This window comes from Sparus aurata, chromosome 3 (genome assembly GCF_900880675.1).
Source record: "Sparus aurata chromosome 3, fSpaAur1.1, whole genome shotgun sequence".
Classification (NCBI taxonomy): Eukaryota; Metazoa; Chordata; class Actinopteri; order Spariformes; family Sparidae; genus Sparus; species Sparus aurata.
In genome coordinates this window covers 15,501,958-15,523,359 of record NC_044189.1, presented here as the reverse complement: position 1 = coordinate 15,523,359, position 21,402 = coordinate 15,501,958, and the positions used below count along the sequence as shown (strand labels likewise).

General features: G+C 41.7%; 3 protein-coding genes across 3 annotated transcripts; 1 reads left to right on the top strand and 2 right to left on the bottom strand.

Annotated features, from left to right (window-relative positions):
* The first annotated feature begins 2,010 nt into the window (after window positions 1-2,010).
* Window positions 2,011-12,233, top strand: adnp2b (ADNP homeobox 2b). Its single transcript, XM_030411842.1, has 4 exons — window positions 2,011-2,321; window positions 4,358-4,479; window positions 8,074-8,214; window positions 8,321-12,233. Exons 2-4 carry the CDS (start codon window positions 4,372-4,374, stop codon window positions 11,075-11,077), a joined length of 3,006 nt encoding a protein of 1,001 aa, XP_030267702.1. The 5' UTR covers window positions 2,011-2,321; window positions 4,358-4,371; the 3' UTR covers window positions 11,078-12,233.
* Window positions 12,234-12,380: 147 nt separating this feature from the next.
* On the bottom strand, window positions 12,381-16,749 carry LOC115578732 (gamma-glutamylcyclotransferase-like). Its single transcript, XM_030411843.1, has 4 exons — window positions 15,462-16,749; window positions 14,297-14,442; window positions 14,067-14,199; window positions 12,381-13,915 (listed from the first exon to the last, which is right to left on the bottom strand). Exons 1-4 carry the CDS (start codon window positions 15,837-15,839, stop codon window positions 13,787-13,789), a joined length of 786 nt encoding a protein of 261 aa, XP_030267703.1. The 5' UTR covers window positions 15,840-16,749; the 3' UTR covers window positions 12,381-13,786.
* An 881-nt stretch (window positions 16,750-17,630) lies between these two features.
* On the bottom strand, window positions 17,631-21,150 carry snrpd1 (small nuclear ribonucleoprotein D1 polypeptide). Its single transcript, XM_030411844.1, has 4 exons — window positions 21,003-21,150; window positions 20,274-20,350; window positions 19,502-19,693; window positions 17,631-17,822 (listed from the first exon to the last, which is right to left on the bottom strand). The coding sequence occupies exons 1-4, from the start codon at window positions 21,014-21,016 to the stop codon at window positions 17,746-17,748; spliced, it is 360 nt and encodes a 119-aa protein (XP_030267704.1). The 5' UTR covers window positions 21,017-21,150; the 3' UTR covers window positions 17,631-17,745.
* Between the last annotated feature and the right edge of the window lie 252 nt (window positions 21,151-21,402).

The following is a 21,402-nucleotide window of genomic DNA, read 5'->3' as shown; positions in this document are numbered from 1 at the left end:
AGATCAGGTTGCGAGGTTGGCCTGTTTGCTGGAGACTAAAATCAGTGTGTCCCGAAACAAGACACTCAGAAGCTTGTTTAAGCTTGTATTTATTTATTTTTAAGTACTGATATTTATATTTTACAAAAAGGCAAATATTGTAGCAATTAGCTTTAGCCATGAGCCCCAACATCATTAAAACCTCAAGCCGAAAGGAATGTAAACATATTCAATGTGAAGCCTCTGAGTTCCCCTGCTTCACAATGGATTACAGCCACTGAAACTTGTCTTTGGTGCTGTATGTGAGAGAGGAGACCACCTGGGGAGGACAGGGAAACATTACTCCAATTAAGTCTCTTATGTAAAGCATTTAATTGAGGTGATTCACAATAAGACTGGTAGATGTGTGGAGCATTCACTCACTTTCATTTGCCACACAGCATGGTGTGTTAGATAGAAGAGATGGTCGCGGCGTGTTTGATAGCGATGGCAATGATGATAACATACACTTGCAGACAACCTATGAGTCTGCCAGGAGCAAAGCGCACACTTCTGAACATACAACACACCACGGCACGCACAAATAGACCTTGTGATTACAGGGTTTACAACACTGACGTGGTGGATTGGAAAATGGCACTGGAGAGTTGAAGTTAACTGAAGTGGTTGATTCTGATTGGTGGCTCACTGATTGCTCAATCTGAATGACCTTGTATTCTTTATGTTAAAAAGGAATCTCACAATGTAGAAATTCCCCTTCACTTTCTACTCCCCTTGAGTTTAGAGATGTTGTAACCAACTCGGCAGTCCTTTAGCAGTCTTACCTTTAGGTTATGACTGCTCTGCCATGGTTAAAAGTGTTGTAGTGCACTCAGCTGCGCAGCCATCAGCCATCATGGATGTTGACACTTTTACTCTCCTATGTTTGCCCAGAAAATCATGTCCATCCTGATTTGCATTGCAGGACCAAGGGGCACATGGTAGATGGGATCTCGCTAGTCAAATTTTCAACAACGTTGTTTAGTCATCTAACATCCAACTTCATCTTGCGACAGAATTTCTTTGAACTTCCCCAGCGGTTAAGTTCCAATATGAAAACGGTGTATTATGTGAGGGATTGGTAATGGCTGATAACAGCATACATTTTGTGGGTTTGTGAGGAGTGTATTTACAGCTGCGCTTGTGGTACTGTGTAGTAGTTAATCGAATGTCCCAGTGGTCAAAAAATGGAACCGTTAATTGGCAACGCAAAAAATATTAAGTCACAAGGTCACAACGAAGAAGCTTTACGAGTAACATCACATCGTCACTTTGACGAACTGTCGATTCTTCTCAAAACAAAATGTCCTTAGTGCGTAGAGGTTAATTAACTGGTAGTAATTCATACAGGTGGCTAGGATTTTGCAAATCTTGTGCGTTAACATATTGTGCGTAAACATGAGCACGATGTCTGTTGTTGGAAAGGCCAAACAAATTGGTTTTTTTTCATAAATAAATAGTTATCGATAAGCACAAAAACATTAACTCCCGTTTCGCTAAATTGTCATAAATTACTTTGCGGAAGCAGCTAACCGCTCAAGTTAATATCATTGTCAAACATATTAAACAGTGTTATAACTTTATGCTATGCTAGCTAAAAGACATCTGACCTATCTGTTTCACTGTCTCTCCTATCCAAATGGTGCCTCGATTTAATTGGCTTCAAAAAGTAGCATGATATGACGTCACAGCGCAAGGACCACCCATTTAGCTCATTTTCTCGACAGCCCATTGGTTAGTGTCTGTCATGTACCACGTGACTGCCAGTGGGGGTCGCAGTAGCCACGCCCACATACCTAGCTATTTGTTGTAGAATCCAGAAGTCCAATTAACAAGTCAGTTATTACATGACATTCAGGAACACAATTATAAAAGCCATCACCTGGGCACTCTGGAGCGATGGCTGATCGTCTTGCTGAGAGGATAAAAAGTTTTTCAGATTTTAGGCTGAGAGGCCTCCCATTGGTCAGTTTGTGCAAAATGCAAATGAGGGCTGCTACGTCAGATCCTGAACTTGAGCGCCATTTTTTCCTCAATAGGGGAAGAAAGGGACAAAAGCTGGACCAAAAATAACTTATCTCTGGTAGAGGTTTGCAAACACCACCCTTCATATTTGACTACAGTTTTCGTAGCGCGGTGCGTGTGTACGGAGGATGCTGCTCGGATGAGTATCTGCGTGCAGCGCCGGGAGCAGACGCAGCTTACCGACACACAGTTGAGGGCCGGTGGAAGTGGGGAGCGTTAGCCCTGACGGAGGTGGCACAGCGACAACTAACGTTAACCCACGGTGAAAATCGGACGAGGTAAATGTCTGTGAGGAAGCTGCGGGCATCCTCGAGTAGGAAGAAGCGGCGTGGCCAGATTAGGGAACCCGGCTTGTCGCTGTCAGCGTGCTACCCGGGGCTTTTTAACCACTCCAGTGTGCGCTGCACACACAGCAGTGTCAGTACGGATGGCTAGTTAAGGGACAGGTTTTAGTTTGCAACGGTAGTTGGTTGGTTAAAAATCAAAATGGACGCTTTAAACTAGCAAAGTTTTCCTCACTTTGGTAAATGACTAGAAACGATGTGTTATTTATACGGAGACCTCCACACTGTCAGACACTCAGAGTGAAATCAGCTGTTGCACGGTTGTTGTTATTTTGTTGTTGTTGTGTGTGTATCAACAATGCTAGTAGACATAATATCCACACTGCTGCTTTCATCACGTCAGGTCATGTAAATTGGATTGCAAATATTACCTGACACAATGTAATGATGCGTATAATGAGATCCAGTGATGTTATCTCCGTGCTGCAGTTTACTCACGTTACCACGTTGTTCTTACTGTAGTAAGTTCATCATTCAACCTTCATGCAAGTTGTGTTTGGGTTGGTAGTATTAGATTATAAAATGGGACACCTGAGGCGTTTAATAACTCAGTTGCTACACAGATTCAGATGACAGGCTTGTTGGTCTACATCCAGCACTCATTAATTTACCACAGTTAAGTGCAGTGATTGAAAATGGCAGATACTGGGAAGAATGAAAAGAAGGCACCCCCCTCCTCATCCTTTCTTCTCAGTATGTGCTATTTCCTGTTTGCTTTTCTTCATTTAAATACTCTTTTCACCAAGCAACTGTATTTTGGGCTGCAGTAAAAAGAAAAAAAGAGGCCATTAATCCAGCACCGTTTCTCTCCTATCGAGAAAACCCAGGAGTTTCTGAGATCTCTACATCTCCCACATGATCAACAGTTACCTGGAAAGACCTACTGTTAAAAAGCAAAACAACAATGTATGGCCTAGAATCTGGCACATGCTAATTCTCCTCTAGTGGATTCATAGTGCACTGCAGGAGGCTGTCCTTACTCACCAAATTTTAAAATGGCTGCTTCCTGGTTGAGACTCACATGTCTTGCCAATCTGCTGCTGACCCACCTATTATCCATATTTTGAGAAAGTTATGGCAGGGCCGACACTTGTATTGTCATTAGTATGATTTGAGGAAGCGGGCGTCAAATATGACACCGTAGGTAATTTGAATCTGTAAATCCCTTACTCATTGTACAGTTTGTCATGGTTTAATAGTTTTTAATGTCATACACGCTTCAATTTATTTAACTGAACCAAACTGAAGGGTCAATTGTAATTCTTCAAGACATTTAGAGTGGAAATTTGGGTAGTTTTACACATTTTTTAGTCTCTCCCGTACTTGACTTGACGTTGTTATGCCTACTCCTATCATCATGGCCCACCGGCGGATGCAGGTGTACAACGCTCATTCAAAAGTACATGCAATTGACTTGTTATATGGCAACAATGTTCGTCTATGCCAGTGTTAATTTTTTTTTTAAGGCTTTTATTGGCAGATACCAATGACGTGCCATTTCTATCTTCCGTCCTTATTTTTGATTTGATGACATTTGATCTGGATATTATAAATCTGATTCAGAGACCTATATGCAGATACATGAAAAGTATATTCAATAAGTAGAAATGAGAAAGGGGTTTTTATTGTTATACCCCAAGCCATTGTACACACATGTATTGGTGTAATTTATGTAATTAAGCCAGATTTTTAACCAAAAAGAATGGATAATATTGCATATCATATAATATCTCCTAATGTGCTAGAGTGACAGTCCACTGCAATGATAATAATAATATTTGTTCTATTCTGTCAAAAGGGTCAGATAACACCGACAATTTAAAAGGAATTCTATTTCATGCGCCAGGCTTGCAAAGTATTTCACTCAAACAGTAGTTACTTTGTGTATTTTCTGTATGTTTTGAAAAAGAAACGCTTGCGCTTCTGCTCCGTTACATTTAACTCATTTTTGCTCGCTTTGCTTTTTCGAGGATTGTGTGGAAGAATGTATCAGCTCCCAGTTGGAAATATTGAGAAGATCCGAAAGGCACGCAAGGCAGTGAAAAACATCTTGAGTGAGATCGGCCTGGAAGACTGCCAAACATTTCTGCAGGTACGTTTTAACCGGGAGAATTACTGATGATGCAGAAGTGTAATTCACACTTCACTTAAAATAGGTTGGCTTGAAATAGACCCACCGTCTTAATCATCCACTCTCTGTTTTGGTTCTCAAAGGCGGGTCACTTTTTTTTCAGGATAGCTCAAAAAGTCAAGAAAGCATTATGCTCGTTTTGTTGCATATGCACGTACGCTTCCTGATGACTTATGAATATAATCAGTGTTTCTGTCCAAAAGTTTCAACTCTTTGCTTGATCAAATGCTAATAGTCCAACCTGCATTACATTAACAGCTGTTGATCGAATTGTTGATTCAAATTAATATAATTCAGTTTATGGTTGATTACGTTTGTTAAAATCTGGGGTGTAAACATTTCAATACAGCCATCTTTAAAACACATTAAATCAGATTTGAATGTGCTATGATGATGGTCACGTTAATCAGATTATGTGCTGATTTTCCATGATATTGGGGGAAAGTTGCAAATCAGTGAGCAGGACTGCCTTATGGCCACGTTGGATTTGCAGGATTTCATCCATCAACGTGATGAAGTACCTGGATCTGTCAGATATTTTCATATATTTGGATATTTATGAACAGCAACAGGTGAGGAAACAGATGGCTCATTGATAAAAGCAGCGCTTGGTTTGTTTTTGACAGATGAAGTACCTCACTACTAAAACTGATTTGTTTTATTGAGATTTTACTCTGGACTCTGGTTGCAGCTTGTGGAAAGATTAAAATCAAAACACTACTTCTCAGCTTCATTGCATCTATGAGCACACAGGGATGAAAATGAAGTACGTACAGTGTTGAGGAGCTGGTCCTGACTTTTTTTTTTTTTCTTAAGACATGATTCATCTCAGGGCCATATCTGCAATCTTTTTAGATTCAAAGTTGATACGAGACAGAGAGACATGTCGCTTGGGTACATCCACCGAATTATAATGCAGTTGATCCAGCCTTAATGAAGATTTAGTTGTTTTAGGAAGGTGCTGGAGTTGCAGTTTGTGTCTTCTGTTGAATATGGTTGCCTCATACATAGAGGCGCTTTTAAATTTTACTGTACACGCAATGAAATATCTCTCAATGCAGATCATTCTAACACAGTTTCTCTAGACTGTTTAGAAATACTTAAAAACATTGCTCCAGCATGCTACAATAAACGAAAAAATGGCAAAACTTACAGGATCCAAGTTTGAACTAATGATGCATCCTTGAGCTTCTCCGCTTTTTTACAATGCTAGCCCTCACTGAGAAAGGAGTCCAAAGTAAACGGGTTAGTACTCAAGACCTTTTTCCAGTTGTTTTGGGTGTATTTTCATCTCAGATAATGTCGATCCTCTGGGTCTTCAGTTCCTTGAGGGGTGGAAGTAGATGGAGACAATTGTGTAGGTTCTTGCAGAAACAACAGTGAAATCGGGTTGCTTTGTTTACCTTCCACATGTTTGTGTTACTGAAATTGTTGCTGCATATACACTGCCCGGCCCCCAAAAAAAGGTCACACACTCTAATATTTTGCTGGACCACCTTTAGGTTTGACCATAGCCTACATTCGCCGTGGCATTGTTTTGATACGTTTATGCAGTGTCACGGCATTTATTTGCATCCAGAGTTGCATGCATTTTTCGCCAAGATCTTGGACTGATGAAGGGAGAGTCGGACCGCTGCGTAAAGTATTCATCGGCACATCCCAAAGATTTTCAGTGTGGTTAAGGTCTGGACGCTGTGGTGGCCAATCCATGTGTGACAATGATGTCTCATGCTCCCTTAACCACTCTTTCACAATTTGAGCCAGATGAATCATGGCATTATCATCTTGGAATATGCCCGTGCCATCGAGGAAGAAAATAAATCTATTGCTGGAAAAACCCGGTCATTCAGTATACTTATGTAGTCAGCTGACCTCCCTAGCAAATTGAAGCCTTTCTTTTTCTCAGATTAGCCTCACCGACAAGTGGTTTTCTGAAGGCTACACAGCTGTTTAGTCCCAATCTCTTCAGTTCTCTTTGCATTGTGTGTGTGGATTTTTGTTTTCAACCACATTTCTTCCTTCCAGGTTTTAATAATGCATGGGACAGTTCTTTTTTTTGTTTTTTTTAACTTATTTTTTATTGAAATTTTCTTTCAGCCATTACAGTGTCAAGTTTTACACACTCCACAAGGCAATTATTCACATATCAGTGTCCTTATTGCCCGAAGGTGATGATGGTGTCCTCTTGCTGTGTTCTATAATCTGTCAATTTTTCCTGAAATTGTGTCTCTTGTAATCGCAGTTTCTGTGTAATTTTTTCCATTACAAATATTTCTTCCACAGTGCTCACCCACTGCTCCACGGTCGGTGTTTCTGCTTTATACCATAACCGTGTTATTACTTTTTACTTGCCAATAGCAGAACTTTACCAAGATACTCATCCTTTATTTGTATTATATCTTGTGTCAAATTTCCCAAATAAAGTATCTTACAAGAATCTTGTATCCTATTATTGTTCTTAAACCCCACCATATTTTTTCCCAATATCCTATTTTCTTTTGGCAAGAACAAAAAATATGCATATGGGCTACATTTATGTGACCACATAGTCTCCAGCATGGTTGCTGGATACATACAGTTTCCTTCTTAATGTTTGAAAGTATAAAAAATCTGACTATATTTCCGGTGGAATTCTCTACAACTCCTGGAGCTAGTGGCCGTGCACTGCGATTTACAAATATTAAAGCATTCCTCCTCAGTTATTTGTTCCTTCAACTCTTTTTCCCATTTTTCTTTGATATAAAAACAGGAAGTCTTCCTGCATGACAACAAACCTATGTATAGGGATGAGATTATTTTAAATTTTTCTCCCTCGTAGGCTTTCAAAAACACATCAGTAACTTCATTATCAGTGTCAGTTTTTATCTCCTTCTCATATTAATCCCTTATCTGTCAGTATCGATATTGTTCATGTTCATCTAGTCCTAATTTATCCCTTAACTTTTCAAAACTCTGCAGCTGCCCCCATTCGGTCATGGTATATACCGCTGTAATGCCTTTTTTCATCCTTAAACATTTTATTATTCGTACCAGGTACTTCGTCTCTTTCTCCAATTTATGTCTTTCAACAACCTTGTTCCGTATTTCAACTGTGCGTGGGACAGTTCTTAATCCCATTTCAGTAGTTAAGTAGTAGCAACCGCCTTAATTGTTGTCTTTGGCCAATACAGGCCAATAATTTGATCTTCTGAAACAGAGTTACGTTTTTTCCACGACCACACGATATGTTTTCCGACACGGCCGTTACAAGCTGCTCACGGTGTCGGTTATGTTTAAATAACTTGTTGCCTGCTGAAGCTTGTTAACCACCGCAGTAATTATCCAATGGAAGGCTCTGACATATTTGCTAAGTTAACTCCTGATGGTGACTTTTTCTTTGGCCAGGCAGTGTATAATAAATTCATACTCAACTCTTGTTTGAAACTTGCGTATTTTACTGCTAATCTTTATTTACTTTGAAGCAAGTTGGAATGCTGAACTTGAAATGTTTTTTTACATCGTGCCACTGCTTCAGATACTTGACATGAGTTTGTTTGTGTGTTGTTTACTGTGCAGGATCTCAAGCAAAAAAAGGCAAACGAGAAAAGCTCGGACGAGAAAGCCTCAGATGAGAAAAACACAGATGAAGACGAGGCCTTTCAGGAAACTGAGTGGTTCGATTTCACGTATGGATATAATAGCAGACAACAGAAAAAGGTAAATTTGATTCTTAACTCCTGTTGACAGCTTTTAATAAATCATCTTAATAAAAAAGATTATTGGAGTGTTTTTCAACCTAACAGTGTTTTTTCTTTCTATTCAGTGGCCCTATCGATCTCGATCTCTATGCTGCACCATGTGCAAGTACTCCTCGCAAAACATCTACAACTTCAGGAGCCACGTCTCTCGCTGTCATGCCTATGTACAGTCAATGTGCGCACTGGCATCCTGCTCTCAGTGCCTCTTCATCGGCCACCCCAAGGTCGTCAAGAGGCACATACTGTTCTTCCACACCAAACTCGGCAGCACCAGTTTAGCACCCCCAAGGGAGAGTGCTCTCGCCACCCATCGTGGAAATGAGAGGTACCAGTGTCGAAGATGCGGATTTCCGACCTCTTCTATCTTTGCCATGAAGAAGCACATCATTCTCAAGCACCTGGACAGTTTGGCAGAGCAGTATATTGGTTACAGATTGAACCTTCAAGGCACCACAACTGTAAAGATCTACTGCTGCAAGGTTTGCCGGGTGAACACTGGAAACCTAGACCAGATGTTGCATCACATGCTGGTTGAGCCATCACACTATTCAGTCAGCACACAAGTGCAGCATATGATTTATGAGAACAAGAACTACACAATTAAATCAACACCCAATGGGAATGGCCTGTTTGTGACATTCCCGAATATTGCTCCGAAACCACAGCAACCTCAAATGTTCAACAGTAAGTCCTTGGTTTTGCCAAGTAATGGCCAACCTACTGGGACTTTGTTGGCATTACAGCAGTTGCAAGGAACTACAAACAGTACTACTCTCATCTGTACCCCTGGAACCAACCAAGCGTTCCTTCCCCCTCAGGCATCGGCACTAGTGCAGCTAGCTAGTGCTGAGGCTAAAGGTTTGCTCCAGCCTGGTGCTACGATATCCCTCCGAAGTGCTTTGCCCCAAGGACCATCCATGGTCCAGCTCCCCACAGTGTCAAATGTGTCTCTGAAACAGGCACCGGTGACATTAACTCCAGCTTCTGCTCAACCACAACAGACTCAACAAGCGCAGCAGTTTCTTTTTCCATCAGGACTGCAGGCCAACATGGCAGCTGGACCTGGAGCTATATCCAAGCCTAATGTGGTTATGCAAAATGCATCAACAAACCAAATGGCCCTGCAAGGTACAATGCTGACTTCCCAGTCTCTGTTGAGTCACCTGATCCCCACTGGCAACAAGATGAATGGCATGCCCACATACACTTTTGCACCACTGCAAGTAGCAATGCCCGTCTCTCAGAGCACAAGCACCCCTCTCAAGACTGTTGAGCAAACAAGTAACACCTCACCTCAAACTAAGAAATGGATTACCTGTCCTCTCTGCAATGAACTGTTTCCTTCAAATGTCTTTGACATGCACACAGAGGTCGCTCACCAGACAAAATCCAATACAACCAAGTCAGAAAGTGTGGCGGCACGAGCAGCATTTTTAAAGAAAATGCCTGATAAAACTGTCAAATGTCTAACGTGCAAAATTCTGCTATCAGAAAAAAGTGTCTTCCAGCACCTGCTGCATGGCCTGAACTGTTTGTACTGCTCAGCGTTGTTCTTTTCAATCAAACAGCTCGCTGAGCATGTGAAGCACCACAATCCCTCAAGCAAGGCATACTGTGACTTTTTGAGACAGAAGTACAGGGTCTACTCAAAAGGCGTTGGAGGAATCCTCTTCCCTTACTTCGATGTTCACACCACAGCACCGAAAGAGGTCTTAGGTGACACTGAGGTCAATCTGGCCCTCGTCACCAATTCCCTCGACCTGATTTTCTTTAAGTTGCAGCCCAGCAACCAGACAGAGATCTGCCCAGCCCCTGTGAAAGTCAACAGCTCCTACTGTCCTTTCTGCAATGAAAAGTTTCAGAATGAATCCAAACACCTCGAGCACCTGAAACAAAAACACTTTGTAGCACCCACCATTCACGCCATCCTCAAGACGGAGGCTTTCAAGTGCATATACTGTAATGGTGTGTACACGGGAAAGGTCACCCAGCAGGCGGTTATGCTCCACATCCAGCGATGCAGGTGTTCCCCGAAACAACCACCGCCCCCCAAACTTACAGCACCACCACCGCCACCGCCACCACCACCGCCACCGCCACAGCAGCCACCAAAACCAGCTCAGCAGTTCAGTCAGCCATCCGGACTCTACTTTCTACAAGTGCCACAAGGGATGACCGTGAAACAAGCTTTAGCGCCGGCCCGTGTGGTTCCAGCTGCCCCCCCTGCCGCGCCTTCAGAAACGGCAGCAGAGATGCAGTCTAAGAAGAGGCTAGAAGCTGCACTGAAGGAGGTCATTGAGGTGAACAAACGTGAGCGAGAACAGCGGGCGGCCATGCGCAAGAAGCGAGAGCAGGAGAAGTTGCTGCCCCCACCGGAGCCTGTGGTGCAGAGCGACCCTACAGTGAAGCTGGCGTTGGAGCCCACCACGGTGGAACGCCGCTGCGGCGAGGAGCGCAGGGACTTCATTTCCAAATACTTTAACGTGAACCCCTACGCAACTAAACCCGAGACTGACGAACTGTGCAGGAGGCTGTCCCTCACCAAAGCAGAGCTGGCAGCCCACTTCAGCAAGAAGCGAAGTAAGTGCATGAAGAGTCTCAAGAGGAACAAGGCCGCCATCCTCCTCGGCTTCAGCATGATGGAACTGAGCAAAGTCAAGCACAATCTCCGCATCCCAGAGTATCAGGCGGCCGATACTGCGGAGCAGCCATCCGCTGATTCATCAGAGCAGATGGAAGGTAGTGAGGCTGGACCAGAACCGATGGATGAAAGTGGAACTGAGAACATTGCAGACGGAAAACAGGTGGGGCCGATGGAATGAACTCAGAAATGTGTGACAATAGAACAAATTGAAAACCGTTAATAATTCAAATGCAGATGTCCCTGAATTAAAAACAGAATAAAACAGATACTTTAATGACCTTTGACCCTTATAATGGCCTTTTGTGTTAACAGTTACTAGAGAAGTTCATCCTGCAGTGCATAAAATGCATTTCCTGACATACAAGTTACCTGTGTGAGGGAGGTTAACTGATGTAGCCTTCATTGGTAGTGCTTCATTTGAGTTCACATAAAACAAAGAGCCATGTTGTGAAGCTCCTTTAGATACAGATGTTACAATCATTCAACAATGGCCACTTACTTCATTTTAAGCACTGATTTGCTCTGTGTAGCTGCTTCCTGTCTCTCCTGCTCCTTTTTTATTTAAACCCTTTTGTACAAAATTCCAACTCCTACATCATTGCTTGTCTGCAAACTTCACCATAGACTTTGATTATTATTATTATTATTATTATTATTAATAATATTATTATTATTATTATATTATGGTTTTCTTTATGAATTGGTGTTCGTTTTACATATTTGGACCTATGTGTGTCACTGCTTATCTTGTCACCCGTTATTTGGTTGTTGTTTTTTTGTTTTGTTTTTTTCAAACCACTCCATCCCTCAACATATAAACAGTGTAAGGAGGAAATATTTCTTGGTCACCAGTTTCTGCAGACTGTTTCGGTGAATGTAACCTTGAAGCCAAATTCTTCGGAATTTACAGATGTTTGAGTTGTCAGGTTTGCTGAATTCCCTGCTGAATGAACACTAGGTTATTCTAAATCTCTGAACATGTCGCTTGCATGAGCCTTTGTTCTATTGTCAGCTGAAATTATGATTTGTGCCATTGTGAAGTCTACATATTTGCATAGACTTGTGGAAATTTACCTAGAGATTCAACAAAACATAAACATGTTATTGGGTGTTCAACATATATATCTTCTGTTCTCCTGACAGCTGTGTTTTTTTTTTTGTACTATACATGTATTTTCTATAATTCCTAGAGGATCAAAAATATTAGGAGGGATACAAATTCTCATTCTGTCCAAGGCCACTGTGTTGTAAAAAATAAAGTGGTTTCCTTTTACGTAAACTGTTCATTCATTTTTATTTTTCATTTTGTAATAAAGACTTTACCTTTAAATCGATTCACCGGAAAGCACCCCAAGGTATGTTTTATTTCATGTGTAACTGAATGACCTCGAATGGCAGTCAAAACCTCCCTCCACACCATCCTCCTTTATCAGCAGTCAAAGTCTTATTAAAAATAAAGGCAGTTCAATAAAAGTCATACAGGTGTTTCATCAGTGTTTAATATTCCCCTGAGAAAAAAAAAATCTATTAAATCATTTCCCAACTGCCACATACATTCTGGCATACAGTGTTATGATTCTTTAACACACTTGTCAGCAACTCAAATTAATTGCTTGATAGCAGCTCTAAAATATGGAGAAAAGTTGTGTGTCAGGTGCAGCGAAACATCTCATCATTAAGCGCAACTAACTTCTGGTCACACAGAGGTGCCAAATCACTTCCACATCAGAGTAGGAGTCCTTCAGCCTTGACCTAAAAGGATAAGTTCACCCAGACGTTTTTAATTCTTAATTCACAGCAAAATGGCATTGCAACATTCTCAAATGCTCACATTCTCAGTCTTGAAAGCGACAAAACAGCCGGATAATTATTAAATGAATAAATATGTCTCTGCAGCTTTTCCAACATCATCCAACTTTCCTGAAGCCCTGAGATCCCGAATTGATGCGAAAAAGTGAATGCTGCAATGCTGTTTGGTGGACTACAACACTTCATCTGACGTTCCATCAGCACGAGGGTCACTAGATAATGACAGAATTTTCATTGTGGGAATGTGTCTTTATCATCCTAAAACTACAGATGGGACAATTTAAAGGAAAAACCTCAGTAACGGAGTAGAGAAATCAAATGCAGATGCTTCAGTGCACCAAGGTTTATCATCACAACACCAAATAATATCAACTTTCATCTTACGGTCTGTTTAGTGACTCTGATCCTGTTCTATGTCAGTATTTGTATCTGCTATACTAAATACTATACTGTGTTATACTGCCTTACAAAAGAGATACATTTTATTATATTAGTTTATTTGCCAGGGATGAAATATATACTTAAAAAATGTTTTAAATGCCAACTGATGCAATGTATAAAGGACTTGTAGCCATAGCTACTTTGTGTCCCTTGTTAGGCTTATAAGAGATAAGGTGCATAGTTAAACACTTTGATACCAGCTCGAGGCAAATATCGACAAACAACCATGACAAACAATCATTGAAAGAGGGAAAGAAAGTGTTCATATTTAAGCAATATTTTAGCCTTTTATTTAGTGTTAAAAGCTTTTAGAGTTTAGTTAAAAGCTTAACCTAATTGAATACACACTGTAAAAATGAATGAGGGACTGTGCAAAGAGCATTGATGCCGTGGCTCCTGGAGGCCTGACTCTCATTCGGACGCTTTGTTCCTTTAACTTGTCACCCATCTGTGGTTGTGAAGCTTCTTTTTTGGCGGGGCCTTGAGTTAAGTTATGTGACTAATAATAATCGTCTTAAACACAAGGTCCCCTCAGTAACTCTTCAGTATTTTATCTTGTTTTTTCTCTGTGAAACGTGTGGTGTGGCTGTTCGATCAACTGATTTTTCCCAAAGTCAGTAATGCAAACTTTTCATCTCTACTGCTTCATAGCTGGTTTAATTTGATCGAGGATCGTGGGGCCACTGTAATTGTTGGTTTGAATGGCCTCAAGCCTCTTCAGGTACTCCGCAGGGAGTCCATTCTGCTCTGCACCCAGACACACCACCTTGTATGAAACACAGAGGGAGAGAAACATTGAAATTGACATTTTGATTTTGCCACGAAACACTGGACCTGAGAAGTGGTTTCCTTATGACCATAGAACAGCTCCAAGTGTGTTGTATTTGGACCTGTTATCTGTGTTTACGCGCACACACCTGTTTGTACTGGGGAGACGGAGGACAGGCGTGGAAGTTGTTCATCTGGTAAGTTCTGCAGAGCATCGGTCCGTTATCAGTCTCCACTGAAACCTCCAGAGGAGAGTACATTCCCCGGCTCACCCCTTCCTGGCTGAGGACACAGAAAGATGAGCCATACTGTGTTGGTTAAAATTAAACATATTACCTGCTGAACTGAACTGAAACAGTGGTGTGTTAATGTGTCTCACTTGTCTAGGCTATTGAGGTGCTCGTTGCTCAAAGTCCAGATGACCCCCCATACTTCTGCGCCTGGATGGGACTCGATGGTGGCCACTCCACCATGCCAAGTGCTCTGTGCATGTTTCTCCCACAGGCCAAAGTTCAATGCATAGTTCTGTACACACACATAAACAAAACATACAGGGGGTGGTGATGGGGGTGCGAGACAAAAGGTGAAGAGGTGCTGTGTATTTTAAACAACATGCCTTTTATTCCACTGTGACGTAAAAAAAGGGTGTCATGTTAGTGTATCCAGCAGAGTCCCCATTGAGCCTCCTGGGCCACTGTTGTTGCAGCTGGTTGTGAGGTCATTTCTGTGGACTCGTATGTGAATATAATGGACCCGGTCCAAAGTCATGTTTTCATTAATGGAATAACGTATTTCAATGAATCATTAAACCACTTCACCAAGAAGCACATGTATACGACTGAACAATAATAATAATATGCGTCGGTTGTATTGTCACAGGACGTGATGGCGCACCAAATAAGGCTAAAACACCTGCTACAGACCGAGATATGTTTCTACCAGGTCGGCCAAGGCATGGCCCGCCTCTGATTGGCGTACCATGACACCGTAGCATATCTAACCAATCAAACTAACGAAGGCAATGAGTACTAGCCAATCAGAGGCAGAGTTGGGTGGGTCATGAGAAATTACCAGTTATGACTTAAGTTAAATTACTATTTGTACCGTTTTGAGTTGTCCCAAGAAAAACCGGTCGTCACCCAAATTTAATACCGGAATGTAATCCGTGGCCGTGTTACCACAACTAGCAATACAATATATTATAGTCTACGAACAGCGGTCACAACTGGTTAGTTAACGCTAGCTAGTCAGTTTCCCTTAGCAACACTGCGTTTCATTCACGGGCATTAAGATAACTACGTGAGCTAGCCAATGCTGTATAAGTATGTAAAATAAAATAAGGGGAACGACTGAAAAAACGGTTTCCACTTGAAAAGGATTTTATTTTCAAACATGTAACTGTGTAACATAATTAATTAATAATACATTTACAGCCGGTCTGTACGGACGGGAGCTTGTTAGCTCATTGCTATCCGGGTTTCCATATGTCCTGAACGTCACATCGATAATAACGCATATCACAGGTGCCGGGTGTAATTGGTTACCTTCAGTCTGCCGGTAGAGCAGAATATCGCCGAGGGGTTCGCCAGCTGCAGCCTTTCCTTCAACAAGTTGCTTCCAAAGGCGAAATACATGAAGCGGCCATTAGCAGCAGCAGTCATGTTCCTGTATTCTTCGGTGGGTTCCGTCCGGATTGACGAGATACACAGTAAGAGCACAGCAAACCTAGACATATCTATGAACACTGGCGTGCCACAATCCACGTCCAGAGTCCTCTCAGGAGCTGTCTTATTCTCGCCGCGGGAGCATTGATTGGCCGGACGGCATTTAAAGCAACACCCAGGGAATAATCCCTCTCTCTTTCTCTCACCATAGAGCAAGCATAACATAATGACCACTGACAGGTGAAGTGAATAACTCATTATGGCACCTGTATATTAGGCGGCAAGTGGACATGATGTCCTCAAAGTTAATGTGTTAGAGGCAGGAAAAAATTTAAAAACATGTTAAAATACTGAAGCGTTACTAAGGGGACATTGTGTTTTGGACAATTATTAACTGTTACATAACTTAACTCAAGGCCCCACCAAAAAGAAGGTTTTACAACCACAGATGGGTGTCAAGTTAAAGGAAGAAAGATGAACCGGCGACAGGGTCATGGACGGCCAAAGCTCACTGATGCACGTGGGAAGCGAAGCCTGGCCCGTGTGGTCCGATCCGACAGACGAACTACTGTTGCTCAAATTGCTGAAGAAGTTAAGGCTGGTTCTGATAGAAAGGTGCCCGAATACACAGTGCATCGCAGTTTGTTGCGTATGGGGCTGCATAGCCCTATCCACCGCTAAAAGCGCCAACAATGGGCACATGAGCATCAGAACTGGACCACGGAGCAGTGGTGGAAGAAGGTCCGATGCTTTGGGCAATGTTCTGCTGGGACACCTTGGGACCTGCCATCCATGTGGCTGTTACTTTGACACATAGCACCTACCTAAGCGTCGTTTGCAGACTTGAGCTGAAACGATTACTCGAGTAACCCGAATAATTCGATTACAAAAAATGGTCCAAGCTAAATCTCAGCCCCGAGGCTTCGTTTAATTCCCGTTACCCGCGTCATGTGGCCTGCTTCGCTCAGGAATCATGTTTCCACACGGACTGTTATGGCGGACACACACCACTAAGTTCAGAATTGAGTTAGCGCGATGCGGAGAGTCTAGAAACTGTCCGTAAAAGACAGAATGTCCAAAGTTTAGGATCATTTTACACCTAAAAAAGAAGATAACGAGGTGCAATGTGTGTACTGCAAAGTGGAACTGTCGTACCACAACAGCACGTCAACAATGATTCAACATCTGAACCGAAATCCAGCTGTCAACACCAGCTCACCAAGTATCGCCGACACGAGCTAGCCTAGCATCGCTAGTTAGAACATATGGTATTTGTACAGGCTGCAGCATGATGTCGGTATGACCAGGCTACGTTAAATTAGCTATCATCAATGTTTACGTTACCTTGTGTTGGCGACACGATTCACATGGTGAATGTGTGTCGGCCATAACAGTCCGTGTGGAAAAATTATCCCTGAGCCAAGCAGGCCACATGACGCGGTTGATAGGAATTAAACGAAGCCTGGAGGCAGAGATTTTGCTTCGGCCATTTTTTTGTAATCGAGTTACTCGAGTAACTGTTTCAGCTCCTATTCAAAAATCCCCAACATCCTCAAGCCCGGAGGTTTTCCAAGTATTCATTGTAGAATTTACCAAAAACAAAATTTAACGGTGTTGTAATGCTCGTAACTTTCTCGTGGATAGTAATTTGTACTGTTGAGATATAACTGGTTGTAATCTTTATTCACATATTTGAATAAAGAGTTTTATGTGGAAATGTGTATTCCTCAATTGCCAATAGAGATAACAACGTATGCATTGTCATAAAAAGACATTGCTCTATGTTTTAGATTCTGATACCAGTTGCCTTCTTATGTTTGGACCATTTCATTTTCAGACTGCACAAAAAGAAGGCAACGTTTGCAGTCAAGTTGAAAATATCTACTGGCAATTGGGGAATCCACATATCAACACAAAGCTCTTTATTCAACCATGTGATGCAAACATAATGTAAACAAAATGGATGACACAAACCCTGTTACCAATTGAGCAATAATATAGAGTCAAATTTATCCTCTATATAAGGATTTTATTGTACAAAAAAGAAAAACAAAACTTGAACAAAAACACATGGAAATTCACAAAAGGTTTCCTTTGAGAAAAAAGAAAAAAAAAATCCTGTACAAACAGTGAGGTGGTGGCCAACAAATGTGCGGCCTGGTGATCATCTTCTTGGGCCACCCCGGCCTCGTCCTCTTCCTCTGCCACGCCCTCGTCCTCTGCCTCGTCCCCGTCCAGCCACTGAGAAGACACAGATGAGTGATGGTCAGCAACATGCATCAAACTTTGGCTGGCATGTTGGGCATTACAGGGTAGTCACATGGGCCACACAATATTTAGACCAATGAAAATGATTTGATATTCATTTTCAAGTATACAAAACCCTTGCTAGGCATGAAGGCCAGGAAACAATTTGCACAAGACAATCAAAATACAACCCAGTGTGTTGGATTTTATAAAGTGAAAAGATTTTCTTTCCTGCTGAGAGAATTTAAAAACCCATAATTTAAAAACCCAGAACTGACTTAATGTTTGTAATAAGCAGACATAATGACTTCAGGCCACTTTTTCAAAATCTGTCCACACACAGAAACCCCTTCTGTGGTAGTTCCTGCTGTAACAAGTGTCTCCACTGCCTCTTACTGCCATTATACACACAAAGTGATAATACCAGCCAATGTCACAGTTGGTAAGAAAAGGAAACATTGAGTTATCCAACATTTAAGACTTGATTGAAATTCGAAACCTAATGATCTCATTAGAACTTTTACACGCAAATTTATCTCACAAAAAAAAAGCAATCGATTACATTTAGAATGTCACACAGTGCTATCTCACAAAAATTGTTTAAATTAACATTCAAGGTACTTCCCCGATGGACAAGAAAATTAGATACACTTATAGTCCTGCACCGACCATAAATTAACAATGAAAACAGTAGAAAACATCTCTAAACAATGCTACAGGGAACAAGAACACACAGCAGCTTCAACACCTTCATCTCGCTCATTACTTTATGAATACATGATAATGTTTCATGTCCATCTAAATAATGTACAGAAAAAGATTTCTCAAGAAGCTTTAGTAAATTAAAAGTGAAATGTTTGTGTACCAAAGGCAAAGATTTGTTTAATTTCTGTGTCCTGATGAAGAAAAACTACTCAGTCATCAGTAACAGGACCGAAGTCAAACAAAAAAAGTGATACTGATGTAAGTCAGAGCCTAAGAACAGTTTGGGGGAGGATACACTAGCCGTTACACACAAAGAAGCTGCATTAACGTCACAGTGGTAGTTCGCCATTTCTCTGCCGTTGTTTGTTCAGACAGAAACAAGCAGCCCCGGTGTAAAGACGCACCAGGGTGTAATTCACACAGAAAGCTGGCACCGCGGATCCAAAACAGGCGTGATGTGAAGTCACAATAATGGTATACCTGTTTTTCAACGCGTCTCCCTCCAGTGCCCTCCTTATAAATCATATCGATGCTGTTATAATGTGTTTTGATTGAGATCCTGACTCATCATACATTCTCGAAGTCGACAAAGTCAAGTTTCTCGCTCTAAATAACATATTCACCATCAGTAAACTGGACCCTGTCTGAATCTCTCACTCAAGGGGAGGGAGGCTGTTTTCTGGCAGAAGGTTCACTAAACTCTCAGGTCAGGAGGGCTGACTGCTGCAGCTATTTTCTTTTTCCAACACAAACACTTGGTGAATTCTGGTGAGTTCTGTCAGACAGATTTATGAGGTGCCCATGCACTCAACCAAAGCATTATTAAGCAGGCATGCATAACTAGACTGCGTAAACGTTCTGGCACAACATGTACTTTCGAATACAAGGACGGCACACATTATGCCTTGTGTGCTGTACTACGGTCATCTGTCCGCCAAACCACTCTGTAATATTTCGAGATATCTCACCTGCTTCCCTCTTCTTGGACTTGATCTTTGGCTCAATGTCGACCAGCAAGGTGTCCAATGGGAGGCTGTCGGGGAGGATAAAGTAGCGAATATTGTTGCCACGGATACTCAGTGATTCCAGCTGGGTGGGCTCCCTGTTTTTCAGGGTCATTTTCACTGCCTTCAGGTGGGTGTTCATGCTCACATCAACACCTGAATGACAGAGGAAAAGAAACAGAACAGGTGAAAATGTGGAAACGCCAAAATTCTTTTAATCTACTAATCTGAAAATCTTCAAGAAACGTTGCTGCCTCTAACCCTCTCTATGATCACTCATTTTAAATATCAATACTGAGGATCACAGCAGAGCTCCCGTCGTCTCTCCTGTGTGTAACTTAAATTCTCAGCACTGGTCAGTAGTTCACACTGATTAACCAGACTGTGTCCTTCAAAGACATGCAGCTTGAAGCACAGATTTACGGTTTGATAACCCAAAGATTAAATGGAAGAAACCCAGAGAGAAGCATTCTTGGTGGTGAATGGGTGTGATACGCACACCAGGGTCCATAACCTGCAGTTTCTGAAATGAACTTAAAGTTGAATCAAAATCTCACTAAATAGTTCAAATAACAATTGGCTCACTATATCTGTCCGGTTTATTGCAGGACTGTTGCATACGGTTGTATTATCTTAATCTGGGTGAATCTGACAAACTGGCGACTAATTAAGATGTATATTCACCATTAACATGCACAGGGGAGGCGCCAAACCTTTTAACAATGCACCAGCTTACCTGTGATGGTTCCATGGACCTGGGTGCCATTCTTCAGTTCAATAGTAACTGTCTCATGGCTGAGTTTCATCAAAAATCTGAATAAACAATTAAACAAAATGACAATATCAACACATCTATCTCTGAGCTCAACATTTTACAACTCTACATAAACACAGCAACACGACACGGTGTATAAATTGATGCTAGCCTGAAGTTAGCTTGCTAGCGAGCGTTAGCCACTGGTTGTGCAGCTTTCCGCACCAAAACAGAGTACACTGGTGAGGAGATCTTCACAGAGTAAAATAATGTCAATTTTATTTGGCAAGGAGAAATTGATAATTTGGAATATTTATGTATACAGTTAATTTTTAATACTCATGTCGGTAAATGCTAACGTTAACAGAAGTTCGCAGAGAATAGCCAAACAGACAGGGCCCGCGAGTGAGCTACCGTTTGACGAAGCTAATTAGCAAACAGTGCGACTAAAATTCCTCCGTTTTATTAAGGCTTAAATCACTACTGAACACGTAATAAGAACACATCATGTGTGCATGCATCTTTTGGGGTTTTCTCAGAGCCTGGTGTCCGACCATTGTATCCCCGGGTAGCCTCCATTCATTTCATTCACCGCTTCCCGCCTCATCACCGCCTCTCCGTTTACATCCTAATCCATCCATCCGCAGCGCAAAATGTATACCATCTCATATCACAGCACTTAATAAACGGTGACTTTTCACGGCTACTTACCTGACTAGTTTCATGGTGACGGACTGTAGAGACAAATCCTCCACCAAAGACAAAAATTACAGCGCTCAAGTGAAAACACAGGCCGCTGTTGTAAGCGTAACGTTTGAGTCGCGCAATGACGACGTCATTAAATGAGCGGAAGCAGAAACAAGCGTTATTAATGGCAATATCGCCCCCTAGCGACGGAGTACCTAGCTAACAGAGAGCAGCAGATTATGTACAGTGAAGGCTGTCCAGTTAAAAATAATACTGTACATTATATACTTTTATTGTATATACCACAATCCTTTATATACAGTCTATGTTTTCAACTTTGTTCTATTTTCATTTCGCTATTTTCAATTGAATAGCACAACTCAAAACTGGAGATATCAGAAAAAAAAGAAAAAAGGCTGCTAAA

Excerpts from the sequence above, each read along its gene's own strand:
- LOC115578732 (XM_030411843.1), bottom strand. The coding sequence starts at position 15,839 with ATGAGTTATTCACTTCACCTGTCAGTGGTCATTATGTTATGCTTGCTC. Across the intron at positions 14,443-15,461 it reads GCTCTACCGGCAGACTGAAG|AACTATGCATTGAACTTTGG; the intron begins GTAACCAATTAC and ends GTGTGTGTACAG. Across the intron at positions 13,916-14,066 it reads CGTCTCCCCAGTACAAACAG|GTGGTGTGTCTGGGTGCAGA; the intron begins GTGTGTGCGCGT and ends GTTTCATACAAG.
- adnp2b (XM_030411842.1), top strand. The coding sequence starts at position 4,372 with ATGTATCAGCTCCCAGTTGGAAATATTGAGAAGATCCGAAAGGCACGC. Across the intron at positions 4,480-8,073 it reads ACTGCCAAACATTTCTGCAG|GATCTCAAGCAAAAAAAGGC; the intron begins GTACGTTTTAAC and ends TTTACTGTGCAG. Across the intron at positions 8,215-8,320 it reads ATAGCAGACAACAGAAAAAG|TGGCCCTATCGATCTCGATC; the intron begins GTAAATTTGATT and ends CTTTCTATTCAG.
- snrpd1 (XM_030411844.1), bottom strand. Across the intron at positions 19,694-20,273 it reads GGTCCATGGAACCATCACAG|GTGTTGATGTGAGCATGAAC; the intron begins GTAAGCTGGTGC and ends TCTGTCATTCAG. Across the intron at positions 17,823-19,501 it reads GTCCAAGAAGAGGGAAGCAG|TGGCTGGACGGGGACGAGGC; the intron begins GTGAGATATCTC and ends GTGTCTTCTCAG.